General features: G+C 61.5%; 1 protein-coding gene across 1 annotated transcript in view; it reads right to left on the reverse strand.

Moving 5' to 3' along the window:
- Positions 1-23,918, reverse strand: part of KIF1A (kinesin family member 1A) — a 42,432-nt gene extending 18,514 nt beyond the window's left edge. The window contains exons 1-28 of the mRNA XM_040074340.2: positions 23,869-23,918; positions 18,399-18,550; positions 14,407-14,483; positions 14,128-14,307; positions 13,641-13,706; positions 13,327-13,505; positions 12,872-12,983; positions 12,433-12,510; positions 12,055-12,120; positions 11,237-11,254; positions 10,797-10,872; positions 10,608-10,686; positions 10,183-10,325; positions 9,777-9,803; positions 8,263-8,471; positions 7,515-7,594; positions 7,103-7,178; positions 5,006-5,085; positions 4,677-4,783; positions 4,016-4,099; positions 3,710-3,890; positions 3,556-3,628; positions 3,229-3,322; positions 2,962-3,110; positions 2,628-2,806; positions 2,403-2,540; positions 1,349-1,622; positions 1,192-1,307 (exon numbers count right to left, since the gene is read on the reverse strand). Of these exons, the coding sequence (XP_039930274.1) occupies positions 1,192-1,307; positions 1,349-1,622; positions 2,403-2,540; positions 2,628-2,806; positions 2,962-3,110; positions 3,229-3,322; positions 3,556-3,628; positions 3,710-3,890; positions 4,016-4,099; positions 4,677-4,783; positions 5,006-5,085; positions 7,103-7,178; positions 7,515-7,594; positions 8,263-8,471; positions 9,777-9,803; positions 10,183-10,325; positions 10,608-10,686; positions 10,797-10,872; positions 11,237-11,254; positions 12,055-12,120; positions 12,433-12,510; positions 12,872-12,983; positions 13,327-13,505; positions 13,641-13,706; positions 14,128-14,307; positions 14,407-14,483; positions 18,399-18,504 (3,047 nt within the window). The 5' untranslated portion in view covers positions 18,505-18,550; positions 23,869-23,918. The remainder of the gene's footprint in view (positions 1-1,191; positions 1,308-1,348; positions 1,623-2,402; positions 2,541-2,627; positions 2,807-2,961; positions 3,111-3,228; positions 3,323-3,555; positions 3,629-3,709; positions 3,891-4,015; positions 4,100-4,676; positions 4,784-5,005; positions 5,086-7,102; positions 7,179-7,514; positions 7,595-8,262; positions 8,472-9,776; positions 9,804-10,182; positions 10,326-10,607; positions 10,687-10,796; positions 10,873-11,236; positions 11,255-12,054; positions 12,121-12,432; positions 12,511-12,871; positions 12,984-13,326; positions 13,506-13,640; positions 13,707-14,127; positions 14,308-14,406; positions 14,484-18,398; positions 18,551-23,868) is intronic.
- Positions 23,919-24,805: the final 887 nt, after the last annotated feature.

Consider the following 24,805-nt stretch of genomic DNA (forward strand, 5'->3'; position numbering starts at 1 on the left):
GAAGAGAAGAGAAGAGAAGAGAAGAGAAGAGAAGAGAAGAAAGAAAATGAAAGACAAGGATCCAATCATAAACCAATCCAAGCACACTTCACAAGAAATGTGGCCGGCGGAGCTGCTGCGCGGGGAGCCAAACCCAGGGCAGACTCAAAAGAAGTCAGGAGGCACCAAGCTCTGGGGAACACACCCCGGCATGGAGTGGGGCCGCTGCCACAGGGCCTTATTTGGTTTTTTTTTGAGGTGCCCTTGAGAGTTTTGGGGTTGTTTTGGTATTTTTTTTTTCTTTTAAATAAGGAAAAAGGAAAAAATAAAATAAAAGGGGAAGAACCCAGCTCTTTCGGTCTGAGGCTGCAGGACTCTTACCCCACCTCCACCCTCTCTGCCTGCTCTGGTCCCTCCTTCCCACCATGCTGCCTGGCTCCAGCACACCGAGGAAGAGGAGCCCCTGCCGGAGGCAAAGGCTCTCAGAACAGCTCCTGGTGCACGTGCCCTTGGGAAAAGCCCAGAGAAAGCTGGCAGCTCCTCATACCATTCTAGGGATGGGCAGATGGCTCCAGGTTTGGTGGCACAGCCAGGTTTGGGGCAGCTGGTGGACTTCTCCAGGCCAAGACTGACGGAGCCCAAGGGGGCCTCCAGCCAACAGGTAAGAGAAATCAAAGTTTCTTGTCCTTGGCTCCAGCTAAAGAGGAGCTGGAGCCTACACCCAGGTCCCCACAACCTCCCAGGACATCTCCTGTGCCAAACTGGCAGGAATGGCCCCAAACCAAGCACTGGCTGGAGCTGTGAAGAGCAAACACTGCTTTTGGCACCCTGTCCTGCACCCAGCTCTCCACTCGCTTCCCTCAGCTTCATCCCCCACAACCACTTGGGGACATCCAAGCCTCCAAATTCAGGGGGGCTCACACTGACCAACACAGCTGGGATAGCCAAGCCAGTGCCAGAGGCACACAGGGTTTTGCAGCGCCTGCGTGTCAGGTCAGCGGCACCGCAGGGTCATCCCAAGCCAGGTGGGACACGGTCCTTCCTGGGACAGAAATGCCCAGGACCAGGACCTCCAGGTGGCTCCTTCGGTGTTGGAGACACAGCAGAGCTCCCCTTCTCAGGGGCTCTCTCAAAAAAATACCCACATAAAGGAAGGCACCGTCCGCCTCGCCCTGCCGTCCCTCGCCTCCCCTACGCTTCTCTCAGCCCTACCTCAGCCGGAGCCTCACCGCCCCGCCGGGCGCCCGGGCTTGGCGGCCATCCCAGCCGGCCACCCCCTGCACCTCCGGGATGCCCCGGAGGTGGGAGTCGTGTCCAAAAGCAGTTCCCTCATGCGAAAGAGCTAGGTCCTTCCCGGCATGCTCTCCTAAAACCTCACCAACCTTCCTACTAAACTGAACAGGGGGAAGCGGTCGTAAAATGGATCCCGGCCATCACACAGCGGGCACTCCGGAAAGATGTCTTCCTCCAGGTCCTCCTCCTCCTCCTCCTCCTCCTCCTCCTGCCCCTGGTGCTGCTCGTCAGCAGGCTCGGTGATGTCGGAGTCGGGGTTCGAGAAGGTAGGGGAGGGGGTGAGATCAGCCATGCGCTCGCTCATGCATGTGTTGAAAAGAGGAGAGCTGTTGCAGCCAGAGATATCTGAACTAAGGTTAGTACAACAAGATAGAAGACATGTTAACACCAGCTGTTCCAAACAGAAAGAACAGGAATTTTGCTTTTTTGGTTTTTTTTTTTTCTTGGTTAGGTTTTGGGGCGGGTTTTTTGTCTGCTTCAATCGAGGGACATTGGGAACAAAGACCTGCCCATCAGGTGCATCTCTAAAGCCACCAACAGCCAGACAAAAGAGCAACCCGCGGAACCGGTGTGAACGCTGGGGACCCCCTTTTCCGGCTTCGCAGGGAGCGCAGGCACAGAGCAGGTGGCACGAAGGCTCGCCCCTACCCCTGCTGCCGGAGAGAATCCCTCCTTGCGCTGCGGCACGGGGGAACGCCTCCAGGCCACGCAGCTCGGCGCCCCGCTCCCCCTGCCCTGCCCTGCCCCTGCCCCAGCCTTCTCCAGGGCGGCCCATCCTCACGGCTGGCGCCGCTCCCTTCCATGCGGCGCGCGGGAGGCGCAGGGAGGCACGCGGCACACGCCGGACGGACGGAGGCTCGGACGCCGCGGCGGAGGTCACGACGGCACGCGTGTCCTGCCCGCCGCCCGGCCACGGCCCCCGCGCCCCCGAGCCTGGAGCCCGCGGCTCTCGGCGCTGCGTTACGGCAGGCAGCAGGTGCATCGCCAGCAGCCGGCGGGTCCCTCGGGGTGAGAGCCGCGGCACCGGGGTCCCGCAGCGGGAGGAACGCCCCGCGCGCGGCGGGCAGCGTCTCCTCCCGCGGGACCGTCCGTGGGTCCCAGGCACGCCTCGAAGGAGCCAAAGCGCTCACCTGCCGACCAGCCTGAACCAGGGAAAGCGGTCGTAGAAAGGGTCTCCGCCAGTCACCACGTTGTCACAGTCCTCAATGACGCTGGAAGGCACTTCTGCTGCTCGGTCGTACATCTCACGCATCAGGTCCAGGCGCTGCCTGCAGGCAGACGGGATGCCCGTGGCGGCGGGGAGACACGGGGCTGTGGGCACCCAAACCCTCCCGGCACAGCCGTCTCCCACCCACCTCAGCTTCTCCAGGGTCCAGTAGTGCGTCGCCCCGTTCTTCTGGTCCTGCACCTCTACGGCCACAATGGTCCGGGGGAACGGCCGCTTCTCCCGGTCCTTGGCAGCGTCGGGAGGCAGCAGGTCGGGAGGGAGAGGCGAGTACAGCGTGTCCGTGAGGAGCACAAACTGGAACTGCACCTGCAGAGGGGCAGAGGGGCTGCTGAGACACCTGGGAGGGCAGAAGGCTTCATGTGCTGCCTCTGGCCACCTCTCCTCAGCACTTCCCGGCTGCCCGCTCTCATGGTCTCTGCTGGGGGTGCTGCAGCAAGGCAGAGAGGAGCCCAGCCACTCACCTTCTTCTTCAGCTCCACGCTGATGGCATTGGCCTCCTTGAGGAAGATAGCGTTGCCCCAGAGCAGGTCACGGAGGGAGGTGAACTGGTACCACTTCCACTTCCTGAAGGCCCAGAGGGCCAGCTCGAACTCCCGCTCTGTCCACTGCACTGTGGGGACATGGAGGGACGGTCACCCCAGGGCCACGACATCGACCCACAGCTCACTCTTCACGCTCCCACAGACAGCATCGAAACCTCTCTGAGGGTGGCGGCTCCCAGCCCTCACCTTCATCCTCGGGTTCTTCCTCCTCCTCATTTGCCTCAGGGTAATACCTAGAATCCATCTGCTTCTGCAAAGCCTCCAGTTTGCTCTCATAGTCCTGGGGGAAACAGGGAGAGAGGTGAGGCAACCCACTGGTGTGACCTTCCTCCGTGCTTCTTCCCTGCAGGAACACGGCCTCCTCCCTCCCCTGGATCAGCGCTCATGATGACAACTCCAGGAACAAGGGATTCGCCCTTGTTTTTAGGGCACAGATCCAACCCACACCAACACCTGCCAGGATTTCAGTCATGCCTGAGCAGCCTGAGAAGGAGCCATGTCCCGGTCACCTACCAGCCTCTGCTGCTCCAGAAGGTAATTTGCCTCTTCCCGCTCCCGCCGGTACTGATCCTCCAGTTCCTGGAGCCTGGGTGCAAACGGGGAAGGAGAGGATGACCAGCCTGGAGGTGAACACCCAACTCCCCGGCACCTCGGCCCACGCTCTCACCGCTGCTCCATCTCCTGTTTCATGTCGATGCCTTGCTTCTCCAGCAGCTCTCTCTGGGCAAAGGCCCAGTCCACGGGCTCCGCGGGGGTCTCGGCGCACGGCGTCCGCTCCCGCTCCTGCCGAGCCTGCTCGGGGTGGTTGAAGCGGAAGACGTGGCTCTTCCCCATGATGATGCGGTTTCCTGCAGTGATGGCGTGCACGGGGTGGGGGAAAGGTGCGGGCTTAACGTGGGACAAGGGCAGGGTCCCCGTGGGAGGGAGGAAGGTGGGCTGGAGCGGCTCCGGGGCGCCAGCCCCAGGGACACACCTGAGCGCAGGATGCTGGGCTCCGTCACCTTCTTGCCGTTCACGTAGGTGTCAGCGCCTTCACAGGGCTCCAGGGTCACTATCACTGCGGAGGTGGCGGGACGGGGAGAGGGGAGGGGAGGTGGAAGCAGAAGGATAAATCCTGCCTGTCCTGCTCCAGCGGCCTCAGGAAGGGAGAGACAGCCCAGCCCAGGGTGGGTGGTACCCACCAGCAGCGCCCACACCGTGGGCAGCTCACGGGACTCAGCCAGCCTGATGTTAATCAGAGCGGTCCCAAGGAATAAGGGCAGCTGGAGACTGCAGGTGAGGGGAGACCAGAGCCTCCAGAAGGCAAATCCATCCTCCCCAGGCTCATCTCCCACAGCCCCTTCACACCCAGGTTCCTGCCATTTTTGGGGGGTGGATCCTGCTCCACATCCTGAGCGGGGGAATCACCTACAGTCTGCTCAGCCATCCTGCCCTGATCTCCTCGCTACTTTCATCCCACACGCCTTGTGTGAGCTCCCCTCCCAGCCACGAGGGATGTAGCTCGTCTGGAGGCATGGAGAGGCCACAGCCACGCAATAAAACCCAACCAGTTTGAGGAGGGCATGACATTCAGCTGGAGGACAGGCAGAGGGATGGGTCCCCAGGGCAGTGAGGTCCCCCCAGACAGGCAATACCTTCACCACCAGTTTTGGTGTCACTGCGGAACAGGCAGTGCTCCTCTTTAATGAAGTGCCCGCTGAGAACGATGTCCTGCCTCTTCTCAGCATCCTCCCGGCCAACCCTGCAAGGGGAAATGTAGCTCAGTCCTCCCTCAAGGCAGCTCCTCCTGAGTCTCCCCCCAGCCCCATCCTGGGAGCTGACAGGAGCAAGCCCTGGTGCACTGCAAGACCAAAACCTTGGGGATTTGCACTTTGGGGATGCCCTGGGAACGGTGCCCAGCCTGGGGAAGTCAGGCACTGAGATATGGACAACGCTGCCAGGGCTCCGTGGGACCCGGCCTCACCTCGTTATCCCGTCCTTGATGTAGTAGAGAAGACACTCGGACATGAGCGGATCCTCGTTCAGGTTGACCAAGTGCGGTGTCTGGGAGAGACAAACACGGGGTCATCCCTGTGTGCCCTGCCTAGCCAGGCTCTGAGGGGGCTCTGAGGAAGGTGGGAGCTCAGCAGCACTGCAGGCTGCCTCTGCACAGGCTCTCCTGCCCTCTGCAGCCTCAGGGCGACACGTCCAGACGGGTCCTTTTCCAGGGGACTGCAGAGAACTGAGGCTGGCATGGAGATGCCCTGCTTCCACCGGCTTCCTTGCTTTCCTCCTCACAGCTCTGAGTCCTAGCTGCCCTTCCTCTGGCCACCTTCGAAAATTCATGTTCCAAACAGGCCCAACCCAAAGCCAAAAACCTTCCCGTGGGGAATCCCTGATGTGGCTCAGAGTCTCCTGGGGCAGGACCCTTCTCACCTGTGCTGTGTATTTTAGAATCATGGAATGGTTTGGGGTGGAAGGGACATAAAAACACATCTTGTGTCACCCCCCTGCCATGGCTAGGGACATCTTCCATTCGACCAGGTTGCTCCAATCCCCATCTACCCTGGCCTTGAAAAATTCCAGGAACGGGGCAGCCACAGCTTCTCCGGGCAACCTGTGCCAGGGCCCCATCAGCGTCACAGGGGAGAATTTCTTCCCAAAACCTAATCTAACCCTGCTCTCTGCCAGGTCAAAAAGGAAGTAGAAGTGCCTGTTTTCCTCCACTTGCACACCAGATGATGCATCCACAAAGAGCAGGTCCCAGAGTTTCATCCAAAAGCAGTGCAGACCTGAAGCGCTATCTGCAGGCTGAATTTCACTTCCTGGTCTTCTGCCCAACAGGTCCCTCACAGCCCTTTCTTCCCCTGGGTCACAAACCACTCGGTTGTTGAGAAAGAGGAAAATTCCTCCCCCGGCCCTCTGTGGCCACAGCCAGCTTAGCTGCTGGGATTTCACCTCCAGGGAACGGGGGCAGTCCCAGCAGGGTCACTGGGAGAAGTCCTGAGTTTCCCAGACAGAAGAGGAACATCTCATCAGCCTGCTGAGACCCAGCATGCAGAGGGGGCCCCTCACCACGGTGCCACAGGCGTGGCTGACAGCACAGACTCACTGCAAACAGGGCAGCAGAGCTGGAGGTCCAGGGAAAGGTGGGCTCTTCTCCAGGGTGGCTGGCAGAAGTTGGCTGTAACTTTTAACCTCTGGCCCCACAGGACAGACACAGGGCCCTGGGGGCTGAGACCTCCTTTGCTTGCAGTTTTTGTCCAGGTTTGTAAGGCTGGTGGTGACCTTCCACTGAGCTCCTGGAGCCGTAACCACCCCAGCCACGGCACACAGAAGGACAGCAAAGTGCAATGCCCAGAACAAATTGGAGTTTGCTCGCTATCAACGCTAACTTTCCTCACCAGCCACTGGAGAAGTCAGAAGAGTTTCCACCTGCCAGATAGCTGAAGAGCAAGGAGGCACCAAGACCACCACAGCCATGCCCCCACCTCCAAGACCAACCTGCTTCGGGGAATAAACCCCCACGCTTCCTACCCAAAGGTCTGGAGTCCTAACAGGCAGCAGCTGGGACAAGAAACAAAGACAACAGTGCACAAATTTATCCTAAAAGTCAACTGGGCCACGTCAGGGGAGGGCTGCGAGGTCTTTATCACCGCCTGGGCTGGGGACACACACACTTCAGAGGTTTGGCCAAGCCAAACGCTCCAAGCAATGAAGAGATGGAATATTTGCCCACCCCCATTTCTTAGCAAGGGCTCGCTCGTCTCAGGGGCAGCAATTTTAAACATCTGAAAGTATGAATTTTTGTAAGTTAACACTGAAGTCCAAGAGAGTGATCATCAGCTAATACCCTGACAAAGTGGGACAGCACGCCAGCAGTGGGGGGTGGACATTTACCCATGTATTTCTGCCCATGTTTGTACCCAGCAGGCTCAATGCTGGATTTCCCCCATAGGTTTCAGAGCCCAGAAAAGGCCAGTGAAGCACATGGGACTGGCCAGCTGTGGCAGAGCGGATCAGAAGGGAGCTGCAGGACTACAAACCAGTCCCCAGGAAGAAGAGAATAGGATGATCCTACCTTTTTAGGAGAAAAAACACCCAAGGTGCCTCCATCCTCCCTCATGGCCACCCCCATTTCGGCCAGCAACGCTTCTCTGAAGGAGCAAGAGAAAGAAGTGCCTGTCAAAACTCCAGGCACGCCTGGGGCCAGCACCAGGATGGAAGCCCATGGCTTGTCCCGTGGATTGCAATGCAGGGCTTGCCACAGCTCTCATCACAATTCAGGCGGGTTTTTCAGAGCAGCCCCCCCTGTGCAGGCTGGCACGGTGGGTACTGGGGTCCCCAGGGGGCAACCCAGGGTCTGGCTGGACATTCAAAGTGTTTGGCTGCCCCAGGAGCTCAACTGCTCTAACAAAGCGCAGAGGATGGGAGATGCCCAAGGGATGCCACTTGTCCCACCCCACCCCATCCTGCCCAGCCCAGCCACCCACCTCTCCATCCGGATGGCTTCTGTCCTTCGCAGCTTCTCCTCCCACGTCTCGTTCAGCTCTGCAATGATCTTCTCTGTCTCCTGGCGAGGGTGAGTTAAACAGGGGGTGAGTGCCCCGTGTGGGCAGCACCTGCCCACTCTGCCCACTCTGCCCAGCACGCTTCAGTGGGACACCAGTCCTGGTTTCAGGCTTCTTTATCCAAGCTGCAGCAGCGTTTCACCCACAGCTTTCCACCAGTCCCATCTTCAAAGAGTGAGGCACAAGGACCAGCCCCTCCATTCGCTCGCTGCCGGCCCACTCCTGCAGCGTGCTGGGCCAGGAGCACTCCTCCCGGGACAGGAGTGCCCAGCCCTGTCCCACAGGGCAAAGGCAGCCACCCTCCACAGGGCAGCACCAGGAAAACCCTGCAACAGCCAAACCCTCAGTCTGGGCAAGCTCTGTCCAGCCTGCAGAGCACATCCGAGTGTTGCTGCCCATGAGGATCACCCTTCACAGGCTTCCAGAAAACACCGAGCACTCCTGCAAGCTGAAGAGCATTAGGGGGAAAGGGAAAGGGGAGAAAAAGGGAGGGAAAAGGGGGGGAAAAGGGGGGGAAGGGAAGGGAAGGGAAGGGAAGGGAAGGGAAGGGAAGGGAAGGGAAGGGAAGGGAAGGGAAGGGGAAAGGGGAAAGGGGAAAGGGAAGGGGAAAGGGAAGGGGAAAGGGAAGGGGAAAGGGAAGGGGAAGGGAACCAGGGCACCAGCCTCTCACCTTGAGTCTTTCAATTGCCTCTTCGCTGCCCGGAGCAAACATGATGCGCTCGTGCAGGCTGGCGACCGAGGCAGCGCGGCTGGACAAGGCAGAGAGGGAGGAAGAGGGGCTGATCCCGGCGATGGCATTGGTCACTGTGGAGAGATTGTCATGGCGGTGACTCAGCTCTGCCCCTCTAGCATCATTATTGTTCTCAAAGTCGGACACATCTACGGGCGCGGAAGGAGGGATGGGCCGGGGAAAGGCACACAGACAGGATGGGAGAGAAAGACAGAGACAAGAAAAGCTGTTGGGAAAAAAAAAAGAGTGGCCGGTGCGTCGAGAAAAAAGCGAAGAATTACAGGAAAAGGCACAGGCAACAGCACAGCGGCACAGACAGCAGCAGGGCAAGGGCAGGCACTCCCTTCCCCAGCCAGGGCAGCCCCTCAGGGAACAGGGCTGTTGGGTGAGGCAGATGCTGGAAGCAGCCGTTCCGGACTCCCAGGGACGCTTTTTTGCAACCTCAGATCCTGCATCCATGGGGTCTGGGATTAAATGTCCTCCCCAAGCACGTGCCACTGCCTCTGCCATCCTCTCCATCTCATACAGCCTGGGTGGCTCTCCCCACCCAGATGCCCCAGATCAGCCAGATCAGGGAGCAGAGACTGAGAAGGGAAGGAGATGAGAGGGGGTGGCTCTGCCCTACAAGGGGTCAGGCAGCCAGGGCAGGAGAAGCGGCAGGATTCCCTCACAGGTCTGCTCAAAGGAAAGCCCATGGCCTGCTGGAGGCAGCCAGAGAATGAAGCCAGCACTACAGGCAGTGGTGCTTGCCAGCTGGCACCCCCGAGCCAGCTGTGGGGGCTTAGGACCCAGGAATGGGAGATGCTCCTCCAGCCCCGAGCAGTTACTGGCTCTCAGAGCAGTGTGCCAGAGGCAGGCAGGGCACAGGTCAGCAGGTGCAGGATTAATCACCCGTCTCCATTAGCCCACATCCAGGGAAGCTGAGCCAGGAGGGGACAACCAGGCCCCTGTCTCCTCAGCAGGCTCTCCACAGCCTGGTGCACTGCCTGACCCGGGGTGGGACGGGGCCATAGCGCTCATCCATGGGCCAAGGCCTTCTGGCCACCACCACCCACCACTGCTTCAGCAGAGCACCATCCCACCCCGCCACACCCGAGGGCTGTGCCAGGCTCCAGAGACACGCAGCACCAGCAGCAGCAGCAGCAGCAGCAGCGACAGGAAACATCACAACAGCATGAAGGAGGAGGTCCCTGTGCTGACCGGGCCCTTGGCACGGCCAAGTGGGAGGACACCGGTCCCTTCAGCACCAGCCCGAGCCCAGGTGCTAACCACGGCTCTGGCACCATCCCCTGCGCCGGCTCCCCGAGGATGGGCAGCCTGCAGGCACACAGGGCTCCATCAGCAGGGGCTGGCTGCAGGAGCCCTCCCCATGCTGCACGGGTGCCCCTGGGCACAGCCCGGAGCTCCAAAAAGCCGGGAAGCAACAGAGAGTACCAGTGATGGGGAATACACACATTTGGATCCTCCCGCAGCAGGATGGGCTAAGAGAGAAAGAGAGGGCAGGGAGCGGGGTGAGACAGAGAGAACAGAACAAGAGGGGCTTCATCTCAGTAGGGTATCAGACAGCACGGGGAGGGGAGCCTGTGGGAGCCTGCAGTCCCAGTAACACCTTCCTGGCACCTCTGCCGGGTGCTGGATGCTGAAGATGGTGGGTGGAAGGGAAGAAGGGAAGGTTTGCTGGGTGGAAAGCAGCTCCCCCTGCGACAGGAAGGGGTTGGGGGGCTGTGAACACTCGTGCAGGGGCTCACCAGAGGCAGCAGATGCCGCCTTGGGGCCGGTGCAGCAGGATGCAGGGAGGCTGCGGGGACATCAGCCCACGGCTGCCCGGAGCCACTGGCAGGGAGCAGCCTTGGTACCTACTGTCAATGATGTCCCCAAGGCCCTGGGCGTAGAGAAGGTCACGCAGACGTGCCACCTCGTCCTTCAGCTCGCGGATGAGTTTGTTGTTGGGGTCCTCGTTGATGACGGCGTTGCAGCGGATCTGCTTGGCACGGTCGGCGTACCTAGGGAAGGGCAGGGTCTTGAACAACAGGGAGAACAGGGGCAAACCCCCAGCTGCTGGGCAAGCAAGAGTGTTGCAGACCCCCTCCAGCACGTGACCCTTTGGAGGATCCCAGGGCCGGGACAATCTTTTGGCCTTTAGTCTGGGGTTGCAGGTTCCCTCCACAGCACACCCCCAGCCAGGGACACCGCAGAGGTGAGGAGAGCATGTGGCAGTGCCTGGGCCCCAGCCAGCCTCCCCTGTTCCTGCCCACTGCAGGGAGAACAAGGGCACTTCTTCCTACCTGAGGGTGCTGAGGGTCTCATCGTAGTTGATGTCAGCGGGACTGAGAGCAGCCACCATGGCAGTCCTGGAGTTGCCTCCTGCCCAGTAAGGAACACCCATGAGGGAGATGCAGGTCCTCGTGCCCCCTGTCACACCCTGCTGGGCAGCCACGCCCGTCCCCACACCCCCCACCCGTCCTCATCCTCACCCAGGTTCTCCCGCAGCAGCCAGGTCAGCACCGAGTCTCGGTACGGGATGAAATCCGTCTTTTTCTTCTTCTTGTTCTGGGGAGGGGAGAGCAAAGGGAAGGGATGTCAAGCTGCCTGCTCTCCTCAAAGGGAAGGGGACAGCTGGTCCCCAGCCACAGGGACCAGCAGGACGGCTCTTCCCAGCCACTGCAGCCTTGGGCATCTTTGCCCAGGTCCCCAGGTCCTGCCTGTGAAACGCCCTGGGCTGCGAGGGCTGATTAAGGCTGGCCACCAAAATCCCCAGAGGGAGGAGGAGGCTGATGATTCTGCCGGCCCCCAGGAGAAGAATGGCTTGAGCCCAGGCACAGTCTCACTCCAAAACCACCCTGCAACCCACTCCCACCCACTCACACTGTGCTCGAAACCAACCCCCTGTTCCCCATCCGGCCTGGGCACTCACCTTGTTCGGCCCTGAATCCTGCAAAGGAAACGGAGAGACATTTAAGAGAGCTGCTTTTTCCCTTGGCACTCACCACAGATCCCTGGCCCTCAAGTAGAGAGTGGCACAGGTCCCCATGCAGATGGCACTTTCACCAGCCCAGCTTGTCCCAGCTGCAGAGACAGCTTGGGATGGTCTGCCCAGCTCTCAGAGCTGGGATGCTCCATCCCTCGGAGATGGGATGCTCCATCCCTCGGAGCTGGGATGCTCCATCCCTCGGAGCTGGGATGCTCCATCCCTCAGAGCTGGGATGCTCCATCCCATGGAGCTGGGACGCTCCATCCCATGGAGCTGGGATGCTCCATCCCTCGGAGATGGGATGCTCCATCTCTCAGAGCTGGGATGCTCCATCCCATGGAGCTGGGATGCTCCATCCCTCAGAGCTGGGATGCTCCATCCCATGGAGCTGGGACGCTCCATCCCTCGGAGCTGGGATGCTCCATCCCTCGGAGATGGGATGCTCCATCCCTCGGAGATGGGATGCTCCATCCCTCGGAGATGGGATGCTCCATCCCTCGGAGATGGGATGCTCCATCCCTCGGAGATGGGATGCTCCATCCCTTGGAGATGGGATGCTCCATCTCTCAGAGCTGGGATGCTCCATCCCTCGGAGCTGGGATGCTCCATCCCTCAGAGCTGGGATGCTCCATCCCATGGAGCTGGGACGCTCCATCCCTCGGAGCTGGGATGCTCCATCCCTCAGAGCTGAGTCCACCCCTGCTGGCCCAAGCCTATTTTTCCCCCTGGTGCCATCATTTGTCTGTTCTCCAGCCACCTACCATTTCAGCCAGGGCAGAGATGACTTTCCCCAGAGTGGTCAAGGACTTGTTGATGTTTGCTCCTTCCTGGGTAGAAGAGGAAAAGCCCAGATGCTCAGGCCCCATTTCAGAGCCACATTAAAGCCCAGGAGAAAATGAGGAGTATCCAGTATTCCAGGTGTGGGCAAAGAGCACCTGGTCTGATTGGGTAACCAGCACCCCCCAGCTGGAACTCACGGTGCAAGTGGCACTAGGCAGCTTTCAAACACAATCCTATCTGGGATTTTGGTGGTGCAGTGGGCAAGGAAGCAGGCAAGGAAAGGAGATGTTTTGGCTGGGGATGAGGGAGGAGGACACGGTGTCCCCACAAGCAGGAGGGGACCTCAGGTCAGCTCTCACCTTTAGCCTTGTGCCCTTGGCTCCTGTGGAATCAGCTCGCTCACTGCCGGCCAGGTCCACCAAGCTGATTTTGCTGACCTGCAGGCAGAGGGGAGGCTGTCAGCCCCGTGGGCACAGCAAACCTCGCCCAGCACGAAGCCAGAGCCCCTCGCAGCACGGCACTGCCCTGAGGGCAGCAGTGGGCTCTGCAGGGTCACCCTTGCAGGAGTTGCTCAGGAGCAGGGCTGACACCCTTGCAGGCAGGGCTGAAGGGCACCAGCTGCCAAATATCCTGTCCAGGGGCCGGTGCCTCAAGGGACCGTGAGCCCAGAACGCGCCCGGGACTCATCTCCCTCCTGCTCCAATCCTCCACCGGGCTGCACCGCCTTGTCCCAAGTGCTGATGAAAGAACACCGAAGTCCTTTCTGGATCCCCTGAGCCCCTCAGGCCCTGCTCTCACCTTCTCCGTGGTGATGTCCGTCTCGGCGTCGTGCCGCTTCTGCGTGAAGATGATGTTGAACACGGCGTGGGAGCGGCTGCTGGTCTCGTTCATGTTGGTGGCAGCCACTGTGCTGCAGGGAGAGTAGGACAGGGAGCTGTGACACTGTGAGGGACACTGGAGTGGCTGGTGACGGGGCCAGGGCTCACGCTAGGACAGGGGACATGGTGGGAAGGCAAGTCTGGAGGAAGAGAGAGGGCTCTGGGAGAAGATGTGCACAAGGTCAGGCTTTTTCCTGCTGTCCCCAGTGCACGTGGAAAGCAGAAGGGAGCAAGTGGGAGTGCCCAAGACTCAGCAAGGAGGGGACTGCCACTTCCAGAGCAGCTGGACTGGAACAGCGAGGAAGTGAAGCAGAACCTTCCAGAAGTGACTGCAAACTCCCCAAACCCTGCCCATCCCCTCCTCTTCCAACTCACCGGGCTTTGTTTCCAGAGTCCATAAGGTCCTGGATGTCATTGTAGGAGGTCACAGCCAGCTTGGAAAGGTCCTCAACATATGGACCCATAAGGGGATGCTCCCTGACCCGCAGGTTCCCCTTGTTCTTGGGGTTCAGCAGGTCCCTCACGCGCTCGCAGTAGATCTCCATGTAGCTCACCTAGAGCAGAGGGCACGGGCAGAGCCAGCAGAATGAGCCACCCAGGCGTCCCCCAGGGAGGGGTCTGCACACTGGCACAACCAGTGGAGCCAGGGGGGAGGCTGGCAGCGGGCTGGCAGGCAGAGGGGTGCCTACCTCCACAGAGTAGGACATGTTGTCGTTCGTCGTGTCATTGATGCGCGAGAAGAGATCCTCGCACAGCTGCGGACAGAAGAGCCGGGCTCAGCAGCACGCTCCTGCCTGGGGTGCCCAGGACACGGGGATTTCTACCTTTTCACCCCCAAAACCAGCCAGTGAGTGCCTGAATGGCTCCTGGGGAGCTGGCAGAGCCCCCCCGCGCCGACACGGAGAATCGGCGTCCCCGGAGCCGCGCCGTGCCCTGCTGGGCCAGCACGCGGCAGCTCCTGGAGAGCAGCTCAGCACCTGCACCCCCGGCCTCGTGTGGCCAGACCATTGTCCAGCCAGTCCTGGAGAGCCTGGATGACCCTCCCTGACCCCCCCAGGCCAGCTCACTGCCACGGCAGGGCTTTATCAGGCCTCACTGGCACCCTGCTGCCCCCTTTCCTCCCGGCTCTGTTTTCCCTTCGGGACGAGGGGGACAGGGAGCTTTCCCCAGGCACACCTGTGGGATGATGCCTTGCTGGTCCTTCTCCTGCTTGCCCATCATGGTGTAGGATTTCCCGGCTCCCGTCTGCCCGTAGGCGAAGATGCACACGTTGTAGCCTTCGAAGGCGTGCTGCAGCATCTCCTCGCCAATGTCCCGGTACACTTGCTTCTGGGATGCATAGTTGATGTCTGCAGGCTGCACAGAGGAGGGGGACACGGAGAAATTTGGCAAGGAGGCCCCCCTGCCTCTCCCCAGCCCAGCCTTGGAGGTGGGCTCAGGCCTCCCAGTGCTTACCGTAGTGTGGGACCAGTAGGAATAATCAAAGCTGAAGCTTTTTGGGGTCTCTTTGGGCTGTTTTGGGTTCAGGATAGCTGGGGACAAACAGATGGGAACATGAGGCCACCGGCCACCCACGGTACGCCTGTCCCAGCCCCCTCTCCCCACCTCCATGTGGGAGGGATGAAGGGGGATGGCATTCACCCCGAAACAGTCCTGGAAGGTGGATTGGGACCCTTCCAGCTCTGCAGATGGCTCCAGAACCCCCAGACCCCAACTCTGAAAGCAGAGGAGGTGCGTGCCACGGCCAGCAGAGCTCAGGGATCAGGGCAGAGCCTTGCCCAAGCATCCTGCTGGACAGGCTGAGGGGCACACGGCTCCTCCCCGCTGTGGCACCTGCCCGGGGGAGCCCAGCGCTGGCACCGCAGGCTCACAGCCCTCCTCTCCCCGCAGCTGGGCCAGCGTGTCCACAGCTCCCACGGCGGCACCGTGGGGTGGGAGCAGCTGCAGCCCCCTCTGGCTCCTGCCTCTGCAGGTGCCCAGCCCCAGCAGGGTGATGGATGCCTCGTGTCACAGCACCAGCGGAAACAGGAGCCTGCTTTTGTCATCCCCTGAGGAAAAGGACGTTGCTATGGAAATCGGGGACTGCATCACTGCTCCTCCTCATGCGATGGTTTTTTCCCTCCTGCAGAGCATTTACGACGTGTTGGTTTTTTTTTTTTCTGAAACAACAGATGCATCAGAAGGAACCCAAACCAGCGGGCAATCACGAGATTCAGCCACCAGCCGTGCTCGGTGACAATGAAGTGACATTGAGGCCCGCACAGCACAGTTCCCGTGCTCCAGCTGCTCCCTGCCACCACCAAGGATGAAGAAGCCACGAGCCCTGAGCTTTCTCCACCCCAGCCTGCTGTGCCCTTCAGTCAGCCAGGGCTGGAGCCCACTCCCAGTTCCAGCTGGGGCCTCCCTGAGCAGCCCCAGGCATGGTGCAGCTCACTCTCGTGGTGTCTGATGCCCGCATGTGTAGTGTTATGCATCTGGATGTTCTCTGCTCTGAATCCCTCCTCCTGCACCTTCTACTCCCCTGGAAAGGGTCCAGCACCTCTCACCTGAGAACAACCCAGCCCTGCCTGCAACAGCAGCGAGGCAGAAGGGTGGGAAGTGGGGTCAGGATCCAGCCCTGACCACAAAACCACAGCGTGGTGCCCCTGAGATGCTCCTTAGCGTGGACACAGGTCCAGCCCTGGCACCAAAGAGGGGCTGGCACGGGCTCCCTGCCTGCCTACTGCTGCAGGCAGCCTGGCTCCAGTGCTCCGGGCACCTGCTGCGCTCCAGGCACACTGACTACCAGGAGACAGGGCTGGGGAGCAACAACTGCCAATCCTGCAGCACCCACCAGCGATGTGGAGGCCCCTGGAAGAGCGGATCTTTGTGGGCAGCATGGGCAGCCGGGGTGGCTGGTCCCTGCCAAGGCTGACCCTTGGCTGTTGTGCCCAGGGCACGGTGAGGAGAAGCAGGAGCAGAGGCCACGCAAGGAGTGGGATGGAGCATCTCCGATGGCTCTGGTGGCTCTGATGGCCAGACCCTCATTATTAAATTTTTCTATTATCTGGCTTAACATATTTTTCTACTTATTTTCAACTAGATTATTTGCCAAATAGATGCATTCGAATCACTAAGCAGCTCCACTGTGGCACACGGTGGTGCCAGGTCTGTCTCTGCCCCGCAGAGGGGGCGCTGACCACAGCGAGCAGGAGGGGAGACGGGCCGTGGAGCAGGCAGGGTGGAGCTGCACAAGGCGCCTCTTCTGCCTCCCAGTGCCAGCCCATGCTGGGCACAGGGCAGAGAAGCAGCTGGGGATGGCACCAAGCGGCTCCAGACATCCCAGCTGCAGCTGCCCAGCTGGCATGGGAAACCAGAGCCCGGGACAGGGGAGCAGGGAGCGTCCCAAGAGCAGGCATCTCCTGTCCTGAGCTGAAACAGTTCCCATGCCCCTGTCATTCCCATTTTTTTGCCTGCAGGCAGATGGATGCTGCTGGTGGAATTTTCCTGTGACCAGGCATATGGGGCTATTGCAAAGCTGCTGCAAAAGATTAATGCTCTGGGCCGCTGGGATTTAAAAATCAAGGAAGGCTGTGGAGGTGAGGACAAACGTAGAGACAAGGGGGCAGGAAGGAGGAAAACTTCTGGAGATGTCCCTCAGCTTGCCCCGAAGAGCCAGCAGCACGGCAGAGCCCAGTGAGCGGGCAGGCACGAAGCAGAAGCCACAGCAGAGAAAACAATCACCAGATTTTACAGGCAGCAGGGGCACAGCTCCAGATGGAGAACAGGAATGCCCCTGGGGGCTCAAAGCCAGGGCTCCCCTCCGCAGCATCCTGGTGGGAGCCAGCAGGAGAGGGGCTGGGATGGTGCCCGCAGAGCGCAGGGCACGTCAGGAACAAAGCAGCAGTGTTGGGGAGCGGGTGGGTGGCTGTGGCAGCTGGAAGCTTGCAGCGAAAGGACGGCAGGGAAAGGCAGATCCCACCCTGGGCCCCGCTGCTCCCACGGGGCTCAGTGCTTAGGCAGGAGGAGAACCTGCCTCCCTGCCCCAGCACATGCAAAGGCCTCTGTAAATAATCCTGGGAAGGGGAAAACTTGCTCTCACTCCCCTCCCACATGTTTATCTTTGGCTTCTCTGCAAGGAGCTGAGGGATTGAGACAGTCCTGCTCTGCTGGCACTGCTGGCATCCCCCTGCCTCCAGCAGCTACAGCAGCAGCAGCAGGCTTCTGAGCCCCCCACACTTGCTCCCCAGCCCCCTGGACAAGAGGATTAGCCAGGGGTTTGTCCACTCATGGAGAAAATCCTCGCTGTCAGCAAAGGGCTCCTGCCCGCAGCCCCGCTGCCCTCCCTGGCGCAGGGAGCGCTGGGGGCACAGCCAGGGCGCGAGCAGGGACACGCGGCCCCGAGCAAACACAGCCGCCCCGGGCTGGGGGATGCCTGACGCTCCTGCCTTCGACTGGGGCACGACAGGTCCCGCCCCACCCATCAGAACCAGGATGGGGAACATCTGCCCTACCCTTCCCCCGGCCCTGGGCAGCTGGGAAGCTCCTGCGTGGACAGGAGGCTTCCTCACCACGAGGGCAGAAGCTCTGTGCCCCAAGCACATGGAGAACCCCCACAGGACGCCAGAGACCAGCAGATGCTGCCCCACAGACCTCCCATTCCCGCTCCCCAGGCCTGGGGTGGCCGGGGGGGTCCCAGAGCCACCCTGCACCCTTGGGTGCCCTCCTCTCCCCGCCAGCAGGGTTGTCATGGCAGCCAGCACGGCGCGGGTGGCTGGCACCGGTGTCTCACCCACCACCGGTGACGCAGGCAGCCCCAGGCGGGCGGGCAGGGAGTTATTTTAGACACTGCCCCATCTGGAGGCTTCCAGAGCCAAAGAGGAGGGATCTGACTGCCATTCCCACACCCCACTGCCAGCAGCTGTTATTTAAAGAGGGGCAAAGGCCACACGGGCTCCTGACGGGACATACAGCCCCAACCCCCCACCCCGAGCACGCCATTCCCTCGGCGGATCCTCCTCCCACCCCTCCATCCTGCTGCTCTTGCACCTCCAAGAGCCCCAGAGGAGCAGGGATGGTCCTGGCACGCTGCAGCGCCATTGAAAACGGCTGGCTGGGCCATGCACAGCTTCCAGGCCAGGCTGGACGTGGAAGAGCCTGACCTATAGAGATCATCTCTAACACCCCTTCCAAACAAAGCCATCCTGTGACTCTGTGATTCCTCCCTCACTGCCCCTTTCCCTGTCACCAGCATCCAAGGGCTCGGCGCCACGTCGATGCCAGCGCTGCCATTTCAACCGCCGGACTGCATTTCTCCGTGGAAAGCTGACATCCTCCCCACACCTCCTCCTCCAAACTGCTCGAGGTGCCCTGGGCATCCTCCCCAGGGATCCACCACCCTGCTGCTGCGGCCACACCACGCGTGCTCGTGGCCGGGCAGCGCCCAGAGCCCCCCCCGAGGCACTCACTGGTGGTGCTTCCCGACATCTGGATGATGCATTTGGATTCCCGGCTCATCTCCCGGGAGTTGAAGGGCCGGACGCGCACCGCCACCTTCACCGACGCTCCCGCCATGGCGCCGGCTGCTCGGGGCTCCTGCTGGGGAGGAGCGGCGCCTGTCCTGCGAAAGGGAACGAAAGGGCCTTAGGGAAAGCCGCCTTCCGAGCCACGTCTCGCAACCGTGCAGGGCGGACGGAAAGCCCGCGCAAGGAAACCTCCTGGGAGCCTCTTTGGCCTCTGCCCGAAAGATGGGGTTTTGTTTCGCTCCTCGATCTGCCCTCCTTTTTACCTCTCCCTTCTCCCTGTCGCGCCTCAGGTGAGGACCCCCAGCTCAGTCCCGGGGCCATCCCTGCCCGTAGCCAGGGCAGCGCTGGGGCCTCCCTCACCCCGCAGCATCCCTTGGTGGGCACCCCCGGCAGCAGACGGAGCCTCGTAGGCATCAGCACAACCCCCGCGGAGCAGCTTGCTCATCCCAGGGGCACTGAGCGGACACCCCCTACCCTGCAAGCGAGCCCACAGACCCCTGCCTGTCACCAGAGCCTCCTGCCTCCGCTCCAAGCCCAGCAAAGCAGGGCCCGGGCAGCAGGACGGAGAGGGGCGGGAGGACAGCGCCGGCATTCCATTGAGAAAGGAGGCGGCTGCTGGACGCGGCGGCTGGCATGTGCCTTCCATTCAGCTCCCACAAAGCAGACGTGCAGCATCAGCACCAGCAGCCCCTCCTGGGAAGCCAGCGGCCACTGCACTCAGCTGAAGCTCCCGGTTTACCAGCATGTTTCCAGCCCTTTTGCTAAAAAATTATTAACTACAAATCTCACAAGACAAAATGAACCCCTCACCAACACCTCCCAGAGCACTTGTCCATCCCAGCATTGATGCCTCTGATGGCTCTGCAGGCCATTCTCAGTTAAGCCTCACGAGCACTGGCCAGAAAATTATCCTGGGATCCTTCCTCCGATTGCTGCATCCTTCGGGATCCTTTTGGACCTGACAAAATCCCTTCCTGCCTTCTAACATCCGCCCCTTTTCCTGCCTTTCCCCGCTCCCTGGCTCCCCGTGCTGAGCCTGGAGGTGAAAATGGAGCAGAGGACCCCTCAGAAAATGGGCAGGAACTGCTCCTCTGGCATCCCCCCTGCAAGGGTGGGTGTGAATTCCCAAATGCTTTTCAAGGCTGGGTTTTGCCAGCAGGACATTTGCTCCTGGAGGAAAGAGATCAGGGAGAAATGAGGTGGTTGGTGAGCACTGGCACAGCTCTGGTTACATGGGCCATGACCAGAGGGAAGTAGAGCAGTGAGGAGGGATCCGGAAAACAAGATGTGTTTTCCCACAGTGGAAATGAAAAATTCAGCACAATTTGTGGAAAAATGGGGAGGGGAAAGGGAAGGAAAAAAACAAATCCACAGATTTGAAAACATCCCAAGAGAAGGGGATGGCTTTAAAACTACCTGAGGTTTGACAGCTCTGGTTTGATTTCCAAGGGGGTGAGAGGAAACCGTAGACACAGTGGAAAAATTTGCATCAAGAAAGCGTTACAAGCTTGGCACTGCCTTTCAGAAACCCTTTGCCTATTTTATAAGTGAGCTGGCCTATCCAACAGCATGCAGAGACAAAGCTGCTTCTGTTGCGGTTCCCAAGCCCTCCTCTTATCTTCCCGCTGGGATGGCTCCAGAGCTCCCACTGTGCTCAGCCAGTGATCACACCCATAAATTCCAGAGTTCAAGCATTTGGTCTCAGGCTTTCTTGAGCTTGGATTATTTTAAGCAGGTGTTTAACACCACCCTTGAGTCGCTAAGCCAGCAAGTGGGCTGCTGCCTGCCAGTGGCCTCTGCCTCCCCACTCAGATGGGAGAAAGGAAAAATTAAACAGAAGAGCCTGCCAAGGGGAACGAAGAAGTTGTTTTTCCCATGAAATGACCGGATATATTCCCATGCGGAAGGGCTGCATCTTCACGAGGCCATCAGCTCCAGCTGCTCCACCCTGTGGCACCACTCAAGGACAATGGATTCATCCCCGGGCCAAATCCCATCTGCACCTGACAACTGCCCATGTCAAACATTTCCCTCTCCTCCCATGTCAAGGCAGCTCCCTTTCCCCAGCTCTGCAGCCTCTCCAGCTACCAGGGCTCTGCAGAGCTGGGGCAGGTCCCTGGACTCCTGCCTCCTGCACAGCCCCAGAACAGGAACACCCATCAGTGAGCTGACCAGCCCCAGGACTGCCTGCTGCCTGCCACGGCCCACCCCAGCCCCTGCTCTTATCCCCTCCCACCCTGTGCCGTTCCCAGCCACTCCAGCCCCATCACTTCCCATAAAGAATCTCTGGTTTCTCCTTTGAACCACTTCTCCATGTGCCTCATCCTGCTGTGTACCTTCCATTGGTGCTGCTTTCCTTCCTTTGCTTTCTTCTGCCCTGTTAGCCCCACACCCCCACCGCTGTTGGCCGTGAGAACCTCCCCTTCTCCCCAGCAGGACCTTTTCTCTCTCCCTGCCATCCGCAGCCCACCTCCCAGTGTATTCCCATCTGGCTCTCCTTGCCCAGCGGTGTGAGCTCCTCTCCTGGCCAGCATTCCCTGCTGCAGAGCCCCAGCTCCATTTTCTGCTCCATCCATTTCCCTCGGCTTCCTTGGTGAGCAATGCCCTGCTTCCCTCTGCTCCTCTGCAGCTCTCCAGCTCCATCCCTGCCACGGCAGCACGAGGACCCCAGGAGACATCGTGTGCGCCCTTGGGGACCACCAGCAGACACTGACCCGGCTGCTTCTCAGCCTCCTTTCCCTCGCCTGACTCACTTCCCTGTGAGTCAGGGAAGCAGGAATTCATCCTGCACCCGTGGCATCACTGTCACGGGCACTGAGCATCCTGTGCAGAGAGGGGCCAGGCTGCAGCGAGCAGGGCCAGGGCCAGGGCCAGGGCCAGGGCCAGGGCCAGGGCCAGGGCCAGGCAGCTCCCCCAGCCCGTGGCCAGCTCGCTCTGCCTAGGGACAGCCAGAGCAGCCACCGCCCGCTTAATCTGCTGCCGTCGAGAGAAATTCGATAAGCCACGACCAGCCTTTCGCTGGGAGCGTGCCAGCACCAAAGCCCCGCTCCCTGCTCCCCCCTGCCTCCCAGGGCTCCCCTACACGCAAGGGAGGGTGTGGAGAGGAATGGCCAAGGGGCCGAGGGATCACCTGGACCTGTCCCCCAGCGCTGCAGGGCATCTCTTCCCCCTCTTGCTGTGCAGCCTGCTGGCTCTGCCCATCCCTGTCACACACCAGTCGCCCCTGGTGAGGAGCAAAAGGCCCGGAGAGCCGTGATTAACTGGATCAGCTAAGACTAATTGGGCAGAGATTAGCTAATGAAACTGCTCTCAAGTCCAAGGGCTACCAACCGGCAGCCTCTCCTGCTGAGAGGTGACCAACAGGACAGGGAGCATTGTCCCCAGGTGCCACCAACCAGCAAGCTCTTGCCCCAAGGATGCTGAGGAGCTGCTGCCAATCCCCCAGCTCCAGCAGATGACGAGCTGCCTGCACCCAGGGAAACCCAAGGTGAGTTTCCCTTTGTCTGCATGCATGCAGCCCCACGTCACCTCAGTGAATTCTCAGCAGCTGCCAGGCTTTGTTGTGGTGAGCCCTTCCCCTGCACCCTTCGTTGGGGCCCCCCAGCTCTGACTGGGACCACGGGGCTCCGTCCTGCCTCTAGGGCAGCGGTGAACGCGTTGCTGGATGACACGGCACCATCGATGCCTGCCAGGCGAGCTCCTCACCCACCTCCCGCCCCACACAGGGCAAGGGCCCATGACAGTGCACTTTTCTCCAGAGCAGCACCCGCAGGCAGGGAAGCAGCTCAGAGGACAGCCCAGGACGAGGGCAGATGCCCCCCAGGCTCAGATGAAATCCAGCCCCATCACAGGTGCCCTGCCCCGTGCCTGCTCACCCCCCACCCACCCCAGTGGGGGACACAGCTTCAGGGCAGGGTGTGCAGCTCCCGGAGAACTTCCACGCAGATTCAGTTTGTAAGGACATGTAAGGACACGGATGAGGGGTTCTGCTCCCCGTCTCTGCTGCAAAATAACCCCACCCCTCATCCCTGCTCCCTCCATCCTCTCTTCCAGCTCAAACCCAAAGCAGGGACAAGCTGCACAGAATAAGCAGTGAGCTGCGGTGGGTGCCCGGCATTGCTGGGCACGGAGAAGGGCAGCCAGGGAGGGGGCAGACAGCAGATTCCCACACGGCCCAGGCCTCGAGGGGCTGCAGCTCCTGGCACATGCAGGGAGGTGGAGGGTGGTGGCAGCATCTTTGCCAGCGCCGGCTGCCACCTCCCAGACAAAATGGAGGTCAGCAGCAGCACGCCGAGATGGCAGAGCCACCACACCCCTGGCCATACCCCGGGGAGGGGAGGGTCGGGTCTGCTGCCTCCCTGCCCCCAGAGCCACAGAGGCCACCTGCGTGGGGCTGCTCTGGGTGCTGGCACGGAAGGGTGACCGGCCGGGGGGTGGCACAGGAGATGCTCGGATGGTTCCTTGTCCCCCCCCCGAGCTCTGGTGCTGTCGCACGGGACCTGAGCAGGCAGGAGACCGGCTCACACGGGGTCTGCAGGATCCAGGGATCCAGGGGAGGGGTCACTGCCCCGCGAGGGGGAGGAGGAGGAGGAAGAGGAGGGGAAGGAAGCAGAGGAGTAAGACAATAGGGCAGGTGCAGGGCTGCTCGCTGCGAACCTGGATGACCAAGCGCGGAGCTCTGCGCTAGCCCCGCACCCCGGGACCTGCCCCTTCCCCAGCCGGCAGCCACTGCACTGCCCGCAGTGACATGGCGGCCCCGGTCCAGCCGCTCCACAGCGCAAGGTCACCGCAGCTGCTCGTCCTTGGGGGCCAAGGAGAGTCTTAGCATCGCAGCACCTTTGCCAGCGACCCGCGGCGAGAGCCCCAGGTGGGGCATCCGCCACTCCCTCCAGCGCTGCTGTTTAACTGCGAGGCATTATGATGATGACGCAAGATGGCTCAGCTGTATGACCACAGCCACCTGCCCCCGAGGGGAGAGCGGGGGTGCCTCTGGGGTGACAAGGGGTTCCCGTGCCCCCCGCCCTGGGCTGCGGGGACGGCATCCTCCCCCTTCGCACCCTGGCTGGGATGCGAGGCGTCTCCTCGTCCGCCAGCAGCCCACCCCCCCCCCCCCCCACCCCGGCTGGATCCTTCTGGAAGGTGGGGCGGCACCCGGCGGTCACCGCGCTGGGGACCCGAGCGCAGCGTCCCCGCACATCCAACTTCCAGCATCGGGGGGCTCCGCAAAATGGCCACCGGCCGCAGCCCCCCGCCCCGCCGGACCCTGCGGGATGCGCGTCCCGCTCCCACCCGCCACGCCTCGCCCCCGCCGGGGCCACGAGAGGCGGCACGGCCACCCCGGAGCGGCCCCGGTCCCCTCTCGGCCAGCGCCCCGCGGGGATGCCGCGTCCTGCGCGACGCCGCCCGCCCCTACCTGCGATGCCCGCGGCCGTGCCCGTGGCCGGTTCGGAGGGGCGCAGCGCTCAGCCGTGGGCGGGGGCCGCCGGCATGAGGCCGAGCGGCGCGGTGCGATGCTGTGCCGGTGCCGGTGTCGGTGTCGGTGTCGGTGCCGGTGCGGGTGGCAGCGGCCCCGCCCCTGCGGTCCCCGCCCCACGCGCTGGTTGGCGGCCGCCGCCGCCCGGAGGGGGACGCGGGGACCGGGAGGGCGCGCTCGGGGATGGAGCGGTGACGTCAGCGCATCCCCCGGCCCCGGGCGTGATGCGGAACCGCCGCAGGGGCGGGGCGGGACGGGGAGGGGCGGGGAGGGGAGGGGTGGCACTCGGCAGCCGTCGCCTGGCAACCGGCACCGGTACCCAGTACCCCGGTATTCCCATATCCCGAAATCCCGATACCCCTGTATCCGGTACCGGGTACCCCGGTACACCCGTACACCCGTACACCCGTACCCCGGTACCCGGTACCCCGATATACTGGTGCCCCGATACCCCGGTACCCGATACCCCGGTACCCCGGACAGGACACCGCTCCCCCGGTTCCCCGCCGAGCTACTCCGAGGAGCGGCCCTCGCCAGGGTTCCCCGTGCCCCCGGCCCCGGAGCCGTCAGTTCGCTCCTCCGTCCGCCGAGCCTCCGCCCGCCGCCCGGGGCACGGCCGCTCCCTGCCCATCTGCGCCCGGAATTCAGAGCCAGCGCAGAAAGCGGATTATTCCTTCGCTGCCAGCTGTTTCCAGCAGCGCGGCCACCCTTGCCCCACGGCAGCCCCGAGGCCACGCGTCCGCGCCCAGGCCGTGCCACAAATCTCCCTAGAGGACAGGCAGCCGGGAGATCTTCTTCCTCCCACATGTTGTCATCGCTTTGGTGGGACGGTGGCTGGGCAGCAGCCCCCAGGCTGTCTGTGCCTTCCATCAGCCAC

Source organism: Hirundo rustica, chromosome 10 (genome assembly GCF_015227805.2).
Source record: "Hirundo rustica isolate bHirRus1 chromosome 10, bHirRus1.pri.v3, whole genome shotgun sequence".
Lineage (NCBI taxonomy): Eukaryota > Metazoa > Chordata > Aves > Passeriformes > Hirundinidae > Hirundo > Hirundo rustica.